Source organism: Watersipora subatra, chromosome 8 (assembly GCF_963576615.1).
Source record: "Watersipora subatra chromosome 8, tzWatSuba1.1, whole genome shotgun sequence".
NCBI classification, from domain to species: domain Eukaryota; kingdom Metazoa; phylum Bryozoa; class Gymnolaemata; order Cheilostomatida; family Watersiporidae; genus Watersipora; species Watersipora subatra.
The window spans coordinates 1,286,110-1,302,343 of NC_088715.1; the positions used below are offsets into that span (position 1 = coordinate 1,286,110).

A 16,234-nucleotide genomic window follows, 5' to 3' on the forward strand; every position below is an offset into this window, starting at 1 on the left:
TGAACATGATGTGCTTCTGTTTACACTTTCATGCAACATTATTCGTCGAAGTTTTTTTACAAATATACTTCATGCATTCAATAAAACCATGTGTATTGATCTTACGCGTCTGTTTTACCGTCCTTGTAATGCTGTCACTTTTAGCAGTGATATCTTATAATTTATGGTAAAAATTTGTTTACTTTTTTAGCCTTAGATTGAAGGAGTACCTATCATTGTCTGATGTTCATGACGAGCCTGTTGGTCCTTTTTGATAATCAAAAAGTGCTGCAGAAGTTTTTTGCAAAGTTTTGGGTCACATGATCAGATTAGGACTTGCCTATTAGACCAAACCGAAACAAAACTGTAAAGTAGTGAGCATATATAATTGATACAGGGTCTTTGGTAAAACCCGAAGTGTTTGTCATTAACTAGTGCTATGATAAGTTTTACATTGAGCTTTTTATTGGCGTTTCAACTCATGTGAGAACGTCACGTGACAAGGCAATAAATAAATTTCATGGCCACGTCAGAGAAATAAAGAGATTGCAATCTACGGCGGCTTTTTGTTTTTGAGCTTTTAAAAGCTTGTAATCACCTTTCCGCATATTTTGCACCTACAACACAACATAGTAAGACAAGCTGAATCTTGTGATAACAAATAACTGTCATGTGAATTTTGTTGCTAGTCAACTTTTAACATCAATTACTTACCTCACAAATGTTCATATCCTACTTGTATCTAATACATTCATCTCTCGCCTCTTATTCACACATCTTTGATTTATATTTTATATATACATATCTGACTTACATCTCATATGTGCATTTCTGACTTACATATACTACGCACATCCCGGACTTACATATAATATGTACATCTCTGACTTACATCTCATATGTACATCTCTGACTTACATATCATATGTACATCTCTGATTTACATCTCAAATGTTCATCTCTGACTTACATATCATATGTGCATCTCTTACTTACATCTCATATGTGCATCTCTTACTTACACCTCACATGTGCATCTCTTACTTACAACTCATATGTACATCTCTGACTTACATCTCATATGTACATCTCTGACTTACATATCATATGTACATCTCTGACTTACATCTCATATATACATCTCTGACTTACATATCACATGTGCATCTTTTACTTACATATCATATGTGCATCTCTTACTTACATCTCATATGCACATCTCTGACTTACATCTCATATGTACATCTCTGACTTACATATCATATTTACATCTCTGACTTACATCTCATATATACATCTCTGACTTACATATCATATGTGCATATTTTACTCACATGTCATATGTACATCTCTGACTTACATCTCAAATGTGCATCCCTTACTTACTTCTCATATGTGCATCTTGCACTCACATATCATATGTGTATCTCTTACTTACATCTCATATGTAAATCTCTGACTTTCATATCATATGTAAATCTCTGACTTACACCTCATATGTACATCTTTGAATTACATCTCATATGTACATCTCCGACTTACATCTCATATGTGCATCTCTTACTTACACCTCATATGTGCATCTCTTACTTACATCTCATATGTGCATCTCTGACTTACATATAATATGTACACCTCTGACTTACATATAATACGTACATGTCTGACTTACATCTCATATGTAAATCTCTGACTTACATCTCATATATACATCTCTGACTTACATCTCATCTGTACATCGCTGGCTTAAACAAAAAAATCTAAAAGCACTGTATTCTGACAAAGTTATATACTGTGTGTTTCCACATTTTCCCAGATAGTGAAATAATAGTTACCAGCATATACTTGGAGTCTCAAACACTCAGTCCACCGGCTACGTGCAGCCTGAGTGATAATTTGTGACCGCAATAATTACTCGTATAACGGTAATTAACTTCGAAAAATAATGACTTTGTGTTGGATCGAAAATAAACAAGCACATTGTGCTATCTTTTAATAGTGTGCCATTTGAGCTCACAACTAAACAAGAGTGAATGCTTTGAGGTTTAACTCCAGGAGTGTACACTGATCACTCTTCACCAATTATATTCTTTATTATGATAATATTTATTGTCTCATTTGTTAACTATTGATACAAAGGATTATAACAATCATCAGAACTATAAAAACAGCACTAAGAAGAATACAGTATTTACACTAGCAAAATTAGAGACTGCGGCTTTCAAGTTATGTTAAGGAGGGTTACGAACTGATAAACAAACCATAACCATTCATCATAACTTGGTTTAGGTGGTTAGTAAGATTAAACTTGTTACATTTATACTATAATATTAGCCTTTAGAAACATCCTCTTATTTTACAAAATATAAATGGAAGATGAAAAGAGCGTGTTTCAGAAATAATGAGAGTTGTTATATCATGTCACTAAGAACAGTGAGAGCATTCCTTGTCTCATTTATCAACTAATGATAGTGGTTACAAAGGATTATAACACTCATCAGCAATATGAAAACAGCACAAAAAGAATACAGTACTTACACTAGCAACTTTAGAGACTCAAAATTCACAAACAACAGAATGTTTCTATTCATATAAACTGTGTCAATGGAGATCTAGTAAGAGCAAATTTTATTATAAGTGGAATGATAGCAAATCATCAATGGACCTTACACAGGATTTGTTCATAAAAATAGAGACTTTTAGAGGCAACTGGCATTTTAATTCTAGATAAAATTACACTGCTTGCAGGTATAACCTTGTCACCTAATTTTCATTTGGCACCTTTGGGGTAGACTCAGTCTACTGAACATCTGTATACATTTTATTAATTTCAAAAAGAGCTCATGATTTTGTTTAGAAAAGGTCAAGTTAGCACCTTGGAACAGATATACTGTATTTAGATTTATGGCAAGCAGCTGGGAGCAAATTCAAAAGCTCTGACACAACAGTATAATACAGGCAGAAGCGACGGCAAGTTCAAGGTCACAAAATATAATGAATATTCAAGTTTGCTGGTTTTAATAATTAAATTGTTGGTTGTAATCATGTATTAATATTTAAATTATGTCATAAGAATATTATAATATTTAGTTTTGTAGAAATTTTCAAAGTGTAAATGAACAAAGAGACAAGTTGATGTGTTTTATTGTAAGACACTTGACAACTGCACTGCCCCTGTCACTAGTTATCATGTTTATTGATGCCTCAAACCTTGTTTTCAGTGCTCTTCATCATTCATTCTACACAATAGAGAAGTTGATACCAAGCAATCACATAATAGTCAGCTCCAGTGAAACTATGAATGTGTTCATTTACAAGATAATCACGAGGGTACACTAACCAGTTTGACTGTCTGATGATAGATGGGTGGTATTATATTACGACGAATAAATTAAATATTTTGGATCAAAATCAAAGACAGTCTATTTAGAGATGATGCAAGGGCAAAGCGCTAGGCATTCAATCATGTTGTTGGAATGCTATAAAGTATTGACCAGCAATGAATAGTAATATAATCAGTGTGCACATGTAAGTGTTCGAAGATGTCAGAGTGCGTGTAAAAGTACGACTGTATGTATCAATGTGTGTGTGCGCGTGTTTGGTTGTGCAGGCGAGTGTGGGGGTCTGTGTGTATGTGTCTATGTGTGTGCGTGTCTATGCGTGTGTGTGCGTGTGCACGTGTGTGTATGCGTGTGTGTGCGTGTGTGTGTGTTTGTGTGAGTGTGTGCTGGATTAGGTATGTGTGTAGGTATGTGTAGTCTGTACACAAGTGTGTATGTGCATGCATGTGTGTGGGTTCATGTGTGACTGTGTGTGTGCAAGTCTAAGATTATGTGCATGATCATGCGAGCACCTGTGTGTTTGTCTGTGCATGCACATGAGTGCATGTGTCTGTGTGTATGCGTGCGCATGTATGTGTGTATGCATGCGCATCAATGTGTGTTTGTGTCTGTGCATGCATATGTGTCTCTGTGTGTGTGCGTGCGTGTGTGTGTGTCATTATGTGTGAGCGTGTGTGCGTGTGTGCGTTCATGTGTGTGTGTGTCATTATGTGTGAGCGTGTGTGTGTGTGTGAGTGTGTGCGTGTGTGTGTGTGTGTGTATGTGTGTATGTGTGTGTGTGTGGTTATGTTTATATAGCGTATTTGCGGTAGTGTAAGTTTAAATTATTACTTATACAAATATGTTTAAATGCCTTCAAGTTTGAGTCTGCATTTTCTAAACTTCTCTGTCATAAGGATTAAAAGTATTTGCATACCTGATAGTAGCACATTCATTACATTTTTACCGTTGAATCTATTAGAATGTAGCTTACATGTTCTTTTAATATCATGTAGCATATAATTGTATACATATTTATCGAGGGCAATACTATTGAAACTGAAATATATTATAATCACCAGTTAATGCCTTTAAAATCAATTCTATATTTTGAGACAATTTGTTTCATTAACTTATTTGAACATATAATTCTACAAATTATAAAATTAATAGGGGAATTTACTAGTTTTTTCATAATCATGACATCAGGTTTAAAAAAATAGTAAGCGTGCCTGATCTAATCGACTGCTCTGCTAGATCACATCTCAAAATTTGGCCTGAACTTCATTTCTGTGGTCTTCATTGATTCACCATAGCCTTTGAATGGATACCAGTTGATCCCATCAGCATAGGAGCTGTGAGTTCCGTTCAGATAATCACCATTCAAGTTGACCTGATGACATCCTTTGTACCACCAGGCTCCATGGAAACGGATAGCGCAGTTGTTCTCCCATCTATCATTGTCTAAATCTCTAGTTGAGAACTTTTGTCCATTAGATTGTACAGCCAGACCATCGCCTCCATTCAAAAGAAACATTGGCAGTTTTTTACATATGCAAGTTACATGTAAAGCCTAAAACAATACATGATTGGTTAGAGTATCTTGTTGCCTTTTTTAACAAATACATTAACTAACTCTTAAACTTAGTTCTTGCATAAAGCTAAAAACTAATCTCCAGAAGCAATAATAGAATATTTCACTACATTTGATTTCTAAATTTCTTTGAATTTTTTCTAAATTTTATCGACAAATTAATGTAATTATAAACAGCCCATTCACAGTCCAGTCCTATTTTCATTCTTCTCTTTAGTACTGTAAAAAAATTAAGTCTAAAAAAAACTTTACGACACTTAAAAAAAGTTTACAGTACGTAATAAGAACTTTTTAAGATGAGTGAACTTATAAATTTTAGGCTAAAAATAAGGATATATTTTTTTGGTGTTCTTGCAAGCATTTAGAACAATGGCTGAAAAAAAATGACTTCATTAGCAATTTCTATACAAGTTAATTATACAGGTAATGCTGTTAATAATTTGGAAAGAGTTAGGACAACTTCAACATATGGCTTCTTTACCCTATCAAAGTTCTAAAAGTACATTAATCTCTTCTTGAAATTCGACAAACATCTGATTTACATGTATATGTCTTCTTAAATTAATTAGACAATGATTTACCTGCGTTTCCGCTGTACTCAGACACATTGAGGGTGTAGTGACTAGACTCCTCACTCACAATGAATTCACCATAAACAGCATAGGCTCTCTCATTGTCCACAGTCTCTAACTCAACCCTCAACTCATTGGTATCATGTGCATTCAAAAGCTCCACTAAGTTCTCATTGCCAAGCCAGTGTTCTCCATTAACATCACCAAAACCAAGCTTGTAGTTCTGCCAATTTCTGTAGAAGTCTACAGAGCCATCCATTCGTCTCTGAAAAACCTGAAGAAAAAGAAATTTCCATTCTAATATACTAGTCATTGTTTGTGGCGAATCATTAAAAAATAAAAAGTACACTGTCAGTTTTAAAGATAAAGACTTTCTATTTACAGGCCGAATAGAGTGATGAGAAAAAAGACACATCATTCAAACTGACAGGTAAAGTTAAGTACACACTCTTCATCACACTAACTATGTTCAGTTCTAGACTTGTGTTAAGCATTATCAGACAGACGTTCATCTGTGGAGTCACGACACAAAATTGGTCTGTATGAAACAGACCGGTCGACACTCCAGAGAGAAGCATCAAGCAGAAAAAGACAAGTAACTAAGTAACTTAGCTACTGGATTTAGTCAGGCGAATTCTGAATAAAAAAATTTTTTATTTTACACTGCCCCTGAAGACTGAGTTGCACAAAACAGATTTGTAGCGCCTTGATGAAAAATTTATTTTGCTCCCAATATTTCTTCTATTATATATATGTATATACATATATAAATATATATATACATGTATATATAAATATATATACATGTATATACATATATACATATATATATATAAATATATACTGTTTATTAATATAAACACCGTTTATAAATAGGTATAAACATTTTTGAATCAGGATTCTGAATTCTGAAGGAGTTGATCTCCTGGAGACTGAAACTGCAAGATTTACATCCACATGCGCTAAAAGTGAGCTATACAAGGCATATTAATCAAAGGCACCACACAATATCAAAGTAACTATTCTCGAAATTAAAATTTGGCGATTTGTGTACTGATTATATACGTAATTAGGAGATATGCATTGCTCGCCATGGCAAGTTCAGCGTTATCCGTTATGGTAAAAACTGATTTGCAAACGAACAAATGATAAAATTTTAGTTCAAAGTTTGAAATTGACTAAAATACATACTGCAACCTATTTCAGGTATCTGTTTAGTAAGTTACATTCATTGAAGTTAGATTCAGCATTTATTTTACACGTCTGTCTCAAATTTAAAAACTCATCAAGATGTACCATGTAATGTTATATTATCTTGCAGATCATCACCACAAAATGCACTAAATTCATTGTAGGTACCCATATTTGCTCGGGTTAACGTATTGTTTTGCTACTACTATATTTTTTAATGATGATGACTTTAATGACTTTTACCAGCAGTTGGTTGCAATAGATAAATACTATGGGTTTCTACACCCCTGTATGTACATATACAACCTACGATATTCTGGCATGCCAACAGTGAAGAGACCTAAACTCACGTAGGCCTAAATGTATTCTAAATAATTTATTTTGTAACCGTAGCAAAATAGACTATATTTAGCCATTACTTGCTAATGATTTCACATTCACATTATAACACCGTTAAATTTATATTTTTCCTCCTAGTATATTTCAATGAAACACTTCTTTCAAGTGGTGAAATTTAAAAGTTGCAATTTTTTTGGAAAAGTTTCAAATACCTTTACAGCTGCTTAATTTTTATTTCTTAATTTAGACAAACTGCACAAAAATGCTTTTTTCATGTTTAAAGCTTAGAAGTTTAAAAGCTAGAATGGCAAATGTTGCATGTGTTAAATAAAAAATAAAAATATATTTTCTCTCAAAAATTTTGTATTACTCGGGCAATGCCAAACTTTTATCTAGTACTGTAGGTATATATATACACTGTATACAGTTTATGTATAGGCATATATATATATATATATGTATATATGTATATATATATATACATATATATATATATATATATATATTTGTTTCGTGCGAAGCACTCATCAGACGCGATTGTCTGATCTTCAGACGCGATGGCAATCGCGTCTGCTGACTGCTTCGCACGAAACAAATTTGTAGCGCAAATACTAAAAGTTTACTTTTTTCGCAATAATTTTTCAAATATATATATATATGTATAGTTTATATATTAGTATATATATAATGATATACAAACAATGTATATATAAAATTAAACAAATTTTAACTAATCTTTTCTCGTGACAACTATATATATTTATATAAGTGTCTATATAAGCATAGTTATATATCTTTATTAAAACTGAATCAAGCTAGATAACTATTAAGAAAATCTGATGGGCCCTCTGCTGGTAACACTTGCAGTAACCTAGTTGTGTATGCTAGAAGTATTCAAATATGTAAAGATTTGAACTTGGACCCTTCCATTTGCAAGTCCTATCTTTTACCAATTAAGCCACACGAGCTTGATAGATTTATTAGGCGATATATGTCGCCATGTAAGTGCAAATACGCCACCACCCTCCATTACTGCGAAACGTCAGGGAAAGAGGTAACGTAATTTTTATGTGTGCTCAGTTGTAAGAGCAAGTAGCTAGCTATTCTTAGTAAGCTTTCTCACATAGCCATTGATGATGTGCCAGGCTAATTGCAAGTGGCTGGCAACTACCATTACCTCTCATTAAATATAAGCTGAATATCAATACCTGTGCAAAGTCGGGCATTCCGCTAGTTTAAAATAAAGATTGGGATATATTTACTCTATGACTGACTCTGTGATTGCTGGTTAATCTGGAATAAATCTTAACTATAATTTTTTAATCTAACAAGTTAAATTAAAAAACGATGAGAGATACTTGTCTTCAGACTACAGCTTGAGGACTTTCAAAAACCACCAGACTATTCTGTTTGATTTTGAAAATAGAAGATTCACAATATATCACAATATTATTATGTGGAAAAACTTGTAAACTTGTGTTAATACATTTTGTCTGATTTAACTTAAAAATAAACTGTTCTTGGGTTGGTGATAATAAAAAACTATAATTTCATAAATGGATGTTTGTGTTGAAGGCCATGGAATGAGCATATTATAAAACTACAACAGGTCTGCTAATGCTTACTCTGAAAATAACGAGATGTGAGATAAATCATCATTACGCAATTATATACATTTGTCAATATATCTTTCAGTGAGGCCAATTTACAAATTGTTTACCTTAAAATCTACTACCAAGCAATTGAATCGCCATATCGTGGAGCTCTACTTGAGACATCGAGAAGTGATATAGACTATTTTAGCAACGGATAAAACAGCTGAAACTCTATTATTACATAATTCCAATACTCAGACAGCAACAACACACCAGATGCTGCAAGTTAGCTTACCGTCCATCCACCGGAGTCAGTGGTCTGATCACAATAGACTTCCAAAGAGTATCCTGTTTGGCCGCGAGGGTAAACTGTGTAGATTCCACTCCGGGTAAACTCTTTGCATCTCAAGTCCAAACATGTTTGAGGAAGACGTCCAGAAACCAGGAAATCTCGGCAATATTCCTATGAAGAATCATTGCACAGTTTATACTTAGAAAATTATAGACAGTTTTATTTGAATATTGCGCATGAATGTTAATGCAAAATAAACCTCTCAAATCATCATAAATTGAGAAAAAATGTTAGTTTTTAATTCATTTTAATAGGTGGGACACTTTTATGCACTTTGTTTGAGTGAACTAACATTTGACCAGCTGCTCATTCAAGGAAATGTGTATTGCTATGTGCTTACAATAGGCTATTTAGTTTGTGTACTTACAATATAATACTAATCCTATTTCATTTACCTACGCTACGTTGCTTTATGCATTTTACTAAAGACCACTTGCTATACAGACATCCAACAGATTACTTACGTTATGTATTTCCCAAAGATTAATTACTGTATTTACTTACAATAGATTATTTACTTTAGGTACATACAATATATATAGATAAAACATACATATATATGTATATATATAAAAAAATATATATATTTGAAAAAAAATATTACAAAGAAAATAAACTTTTATTAATTGCTTAAAGTTTGCTCTCTTAATTGCATAAGTTTATTGAAGAAAGTTTACTTTTTCCGTACTATTTTTTTCAGATATTTCATACTCCATTAATTATCTTTCATGTTTTTAGTGTAGAGTTCTCTTTTTATATGCTTTTACACAAACAAAACAAAACGATGCAAATTATGTTTACTTAAAAAATACTTCATAATATGCAAACCACACTTAGGCACATTAAATAAAAGAAATGAATTGACTTCTAATTGCATCTTATCTTCTCGGTTACACTTAGCACTGGATTACACGATTACCACAGCGAGCCCATTTCTGATATTTTGGCACATTCGGTAAAGCTTTTCATTTTAGTACAATCGCGTCTGATCAGTGCTCAGCACGAAACAAATTTGTAACGCAAATACTAAAAGTTTACTTTTTTCGCAATAATTTTTCAAATATTTCATACTCCACTAATAATCTTTTAGGTTTTTAGTGTAGAGTTCTCTTTTTATATGCTTTTGCACTTGCTTTTAGTTCATATATATATATATATATATGTATATATATATATATATATATATATATATATATATATATATATATATATATATATATATATATATATACAGTGAAACTCGGATAACTCAAACTTCAAGGGACCGAGCAAAAGTGTTCGAATTATCAGAGTGTTCAAATTATCAGAGCACTGTCACAAGTCCATGTATTTACTTATTTATTAGTAGATACATGAACATATACAATCTATAATATAAATCAAAAGCACAAATGGCTTGTTTCAAATTAAATGCTTCTAATGTAAAGTTTAAAACGTTTTTATCAAAAATTATAGAGATTTTTCTATCACTTGAGATTGGTTTGTTGTTTGAGGTGATGTTATTGCCAGGACGTTTTTCAGATTGACATTGGCAAAACTTGATCGTTGCTGAAATGCTCAAAGAAAAGACATATTTTTCTTTTGAGCGTTTTACCCACGATCAATTTTGCCGATCTTTCTTGAAGTTTATGCAAAGATTACCTTACTTTATCTGGGATTCGTTAAGAGCAACACTCCGAGGCAGTCCTATTAAAAGTTTTACGGTACATAATATATCACTCACGCTTTTTGAATGGATACTTATTGAATGTACACACGTGTTTTGTGTTTAGGTCAAACGATGAATAGTTTTTTTTAGCTAAGACAACGTATACGTTTAATTACAATTTTAAGACGTTTTAAACATTCAACATTCCGACGTTAATTCAACACGGCATCAACGTCGGAAAACTATTCATCACGGGCTAGCCGGGTCACGCACTCAATGATTTTCGCCACGCAAATAAAAAACAAAAGCAACATGCTGTTTTTGTTTTGTATGTGCGTGGCGAAAATACTTGCGCCCGTGACCCGGCTAGCCCGTGCTATTCATCGTAAAGCAGTATAAATCAAATTGCACCAAACCTTTAGAACAGTCGTTGACAAAAATATTTTGCCGATGGAGGTAATAACGACGCTTATGAATTACGAAAAGTTGAGGTTAACCTCTATGGCTTGGAACAAAGTGATTTTCTAAAGCGATAGCAACCGTTTCGGTAGCCGTTGGGCAAAAAACAGTTCGTTATAACAGTGTTGAGTTCGAGTTATATAGAGCCATTTATCATTGCGTGGGAACGGACCAAGCAAATCCAGTCGAGTTAACCATGTGTTCGCTATTATATCCGAGGGCGAATTATCCATGTTTCACTGTATATATATATATATATATATACATATATATATATATATATAATAGTATATATATATATATAGTATAATATGCTCCCTCACTTCGGTTTGGTTGAGCACTCTATGAGAGGTGCGGCACTATTAGCCTTTGTGCAATGCTCATCACTTTTGTGATTTGAGCACTCTGGTGCCAGCACATTGACTTTCTTAAAGTCTGTGAGGCAACTTAGTTGTTTCATGGCAGGAAGTCAACTCTCATTGGTAATGGGATTTGTGTCCCTTGCCTGAGCTCTGAGCTGCACTGATGAGGCTTCAATAGCCGAAACAGTACTGTCTGTAGCATGAGTATAATATGCTCCCTCACTTCGGTTTGGTTGAGCACTCTATGAGAGGTGCGGCACTATTAGCCTTTGTGCAATGCTCATCACTTTTGTGATTTGAGCACTCTGGTGCCAGCACATTGACTTTCTTAAAGTCTGTGAGGCAACTTAGTTGTTTCATGGCAGGAAGTCAACTCTCATTGGTAATGGGATTTGTGTCCCTTGCCTGAGCTCTGAGCTGCACTGATGAGGCTTCAATAGCCGAAACAGTACTGTCTGTAGCATGAGTATATATATATATATATATATATATATATATATATATATATATATATATATATATATATATATATATATATATATATATATATATATATACATAAATTATATATATATTTATAATTTATGTATATATTATATATAGTAGTCAAGTAGCTAACTTTAATTTTTTAAAGACCATTTCTGTTTGATTTATATTTGACCATTGCGATTTCCCTGTAAGTCAAATAGTTAATGAAAACAAAATCACAAAATGAATAATTAAATATTATAACTAATATGATTATGCCAAACAGTAGTTTGTTAGCACCACTTTAGAATGATTACTATAATTATGATAACTCTAAAGCATGAACTGAGCATAATAAATAATCTCAATGAAAGGGTTAGTAGAGTTCCAACTTGCACATTAACCTTTAGAATTTTTATTCTCAATATGACACAAAAAGGTTAGTAAATTCCTATTATAAACTATCTTCGTAATCAAAATGCCATGTCGTATAAATAAAAGTCCCCTTTTTCACACACAGTAAAAGTGTGTAACAAAAGATATTTAACCATAATCACAGCGGAAAATCTAAATTTCTCTATAACTATTATTATAACTATTATTAAAACTTTTTGTATAAACATAACTATAACTATTATTATACATGTAGATATTGTTATAACTATTATTATAGTTTTTGTACAACAACTATTATAACTCTTTACTGTTATCCCATGACCAAACACGATCATAGCAATTGGTTGGAAGAACTATGATAAATGCACATGTGCACACAACTCACAAAAAATATTCATTAGCGGCTGTCATTAACCCTTGTAACTAAATCTTATCAACAAGTTTAACTATTTTTCTGTAAAGTCGTTTAAGTATAACAATGATACAGAATGCATATAAACTGATTTAAATATGTGATCAAGCCTTTGAAAAGTTAGCACAAATTCTTAAAACTTACCTATCTGAACGGATTACACACAAATGGACAGTTTTATTTGGCTGAAAATCATCATTAAAACTTGCTAAGCCTCACTTTTATCAAAGTTAAGACCGAAAATTGAAACGCCGAGCAACAGAGAATAGAATGATTAAGTTGTGCGCATTTCACGAAAAAAAACGTGCATTTTTTACCAGTCTACAGCATTGTCGATGTGCCGAAGGTTTCTGTAATTAACATAGGAGTACTGAAATCGTTTCATTTTTGCCAATTTCCAAGAAACTGACATTTTAGACACTTTTGAGTGCTTTGGTATTCTAACTGATGTCCAACATAGTTTAAGTAAAGGAAATGACGATGAAATTTTTTTCTAACTATTCTTATGGGATTAATACAATATTTAGTTATATAATGTAAGTTCGGATGACTACAGAACAATGACTACGTAGTACAGATTTTCTAAAAATCTATATAAATAACACAACTTGTTGATATTGCTAGCTATGATGTTTTGAAATGTAAACAAAATTGTGCATTGGTTTTATATTATTACTACATTAATGATATTGGTTATTCTAATAATATCAGTGCATTTTACTTCAAATATTGGCCAATATTGCATTTCTCCTATTGCATGGGGAGAGATATAAACATATAATATTTTCCTTTCATTATTGCTATTTGTTGTATATAATAACACCTACACCTAGTACATTACAGCTACCATTGCGGTTATCCTATTGCACTGCAGTGCCATTTGACTGCTAATATTGCATTTCTCAACCATCAGTACCCTTTCTTTTTTCCAATATCACTTTGGTTGTGGGCTGTATGACAGTGGAGTTTCTAGTTATAATTAATTTTATCACTACATGTATCAGTACAAATGTTGTTACAGAGATTCCCATATTTACTTTTTATACATGTATGTATTTGAGTTTGTCAAATACTAAAATATAACATCGGAGACAAAACAGATATAGTTGAAATATTGATTAAATAGAATAAATGAAAGCCCAAATACTACATATTAAAATATGCAAGCATGCGCAGTGGCACTGTGGCTACTTGAGGCGCTGGATTCACAGAAGTTTGCATAACTCAGCAATGAAGAAAGCATGTCTGTCAGTTTCCTCAACATTTACACTTCTGCAAAAAAATCATTCCTCAAAGTCATTCCTCAACTCCTTAATCTAGGTTTAACAAGTGGCTCTTGACATCTCTTTTAATGTTACTAAGCATTGAAATTTTACGTACATAAGTCTGGACTGAAAGAGATACATTGTGATAGAACTCTACATGTATATTCAATTGTTTGGGCCAAAAGCAGATTAAAATATTATGAGTTGTATTAGTAGTAACTAGCATTCCAAAAATCTAGTATTTTAATGAGAGTCTTTTTGTTACATGTTTATTTGAATATATTTTTGAATTTGATTGTATGCCACATGCATTTCTTCTGAAATTTTATTTTTTTTAAATTAGAAAAAATAGACTGAAGTTTTAAAAAAATGAACAGTCCTGCTTAGCAGAGTAAAATTAAAATAACTGATATAAACTTACATCAGTCGTAGCCTCAGCAGCAAAGCTGACAGTGAAGATGATCACTAGTGTCCAGGGTAAATGCTCCATTTTACTTCTTGTAGAGGGCAACGAATGTGCGTTAATTTATATGATTCTGTTGCACCGTGTGATGTCAAACTCAATAACGTCAAGCTGTATGAGTTTCGCTTCACTGTTCTCTATCAATTGCATTGTTCCCTGTGGAGGTGATTACATTGTTCCCTGTGTAGGTAGTTGCATTGTTCTCTGTGGAGGTGATTGCATTGTTCCCTGTGTAGGTAGTGTTATTTTTAGTTGCAATCATTTCTGTGCTTTAAACTAGCTATTTGATAAAATGGCTCGTGAAAGAGATCGGCAAAGGAATGTCTTATAGGTGCAGGTACATGAAAAAAGTCTATTGTGAGCGACTCAGTCATAACTGTTGATGAAATATACGCTCTCAATATAGTAATTACATGTCATGAGTGGTTATGGGTAACTTATTTGATGCTTAACTAATTTGAACGCACAACATCAGTGTTGAATCTGCTGTCTGCTGATTCTGTTGTGACTATATTCAGTTTGTGCAATTTTGCTTAGCTTGTGGGAACCAATTTGATTATTACTGGAATTTGAGGTTTGGGATTTGGGGTTTGGGATAATAGGCAAAGTGAAAGTGTTCAAAAGTGAGGCAAAAAGACGCAAGACAAAAAAACTGAAAAATAAAAATAAAAACAAAATTAGAAGTAGTTTTAGCGTACTGTAAGCTAATTTAATTTAATTCATTTTTAAGTGAGCATGCATATAGTATGCTAAGTTAATTTTAAATTAAATTTTAATATTATGTTATGTATAGATACAAATTACTTGACATCCAAGATTGGTCACTGAACGCATTACCTCACATCTTTGATAAGCAGGAGGGAACAAATACAAAAACTAAAAGCACATATTTTTTATGGTAATATTGATTGATAGAAACATCTAACAAAGATTTTTCAAACACTTTCTTTATTAGTTAGTAATAAGCTACATTCACAGTTTGTCAGACAGAATTAGTCTTGAAAAGTCTTCATGTAATCTAGAGGGCTTGTCTTTTTCCCCCAACAGATATGAGCAATACTGATAACTCTGATGAAAACCAAGTTCAATGATTTAATCAAATAGAAGTTTTTGGACCAACATCAAATAATGAGTCCATATCAATACTTTCCGTCCATCGAGTTTAATCAATATTATATTACTGGTTATAGCCAATCAATATCTTGACAATGAAATATATTGTGTTGCTCTGAAAAAATATTTTACAGAATACAGACATCAAAGGATGCACTAGGTTGTTCATATAATCACTCTCAGTGGTCTCTCTCTATACTATGTCAGCTATATTATATTACTATTCATAGCTAGTCAATATCATGGAATGTTTAGAGCTTTGCACTCACATCATCTCTCAATAGACTGCCTCTGATTTTAAACCAAGGTGTTTAGTTTCTTCATCAATATACAATATCACTTATTCTTATCAGATAGTCAAACTGGTTAGTGTACCCTCGTGATTTTCTTGTAAATGAAAACAGTCATAGTTTCACAAGAACTGACTATTATGTGATTGCTTGGTATCAACTTCTCTATTGTGTAGAATGAATGATGAAGAGCACTGAAAACAAGGTGGGAGGCATCAATAAACATGATAACTAGTGACAGGAACAGCGCAGCCCTATCAATTGTTTCATAGTTAAACACAGCAACTTCTCTTTAGCATTCTCTTTATTATTTTACAATTTGAAAATTTCAATAAAACTAAATATATAAGTCTTGTGACATTATTTAACTTTTAATACATGATTACAACCATTATTTTAATTATTAAAAACTGCAA

The 16,234-nt window shown here is 32.5% G+C and overlaps 1 protein-coding gene across 1 annotated transcript; it reads right to left on the minus strand.

The window, feature by feature from the left end:
- Positions 1 to 4,557: 4,557 nt before the first annotated feature.
- LOC137401915 (fibrinogen C domain-containing protein 1-B-like) lies at positions 4,558 to 14,442 on the minus strand. Its single transcript, XM_068088388.1, has 4 exons — positions 14,374 to 14,442; positions 8,886 to 9,053; positions 5,475 to 5,739; positions 4,558 to 4,817 (listed from the first exon to the last, which is right to left on the minus strand). The coding sequence occupies exons 1-4, from the start codon at positions 14,440 to 14,442 to the stop codon at positions 4,558 to 4,560; spliced, it is 762 nt and encodes a 253-aa protein (XP_067944489.1).
- Positions 14,443 to 16,234: the final 1,792 nt, after the last annotated feature.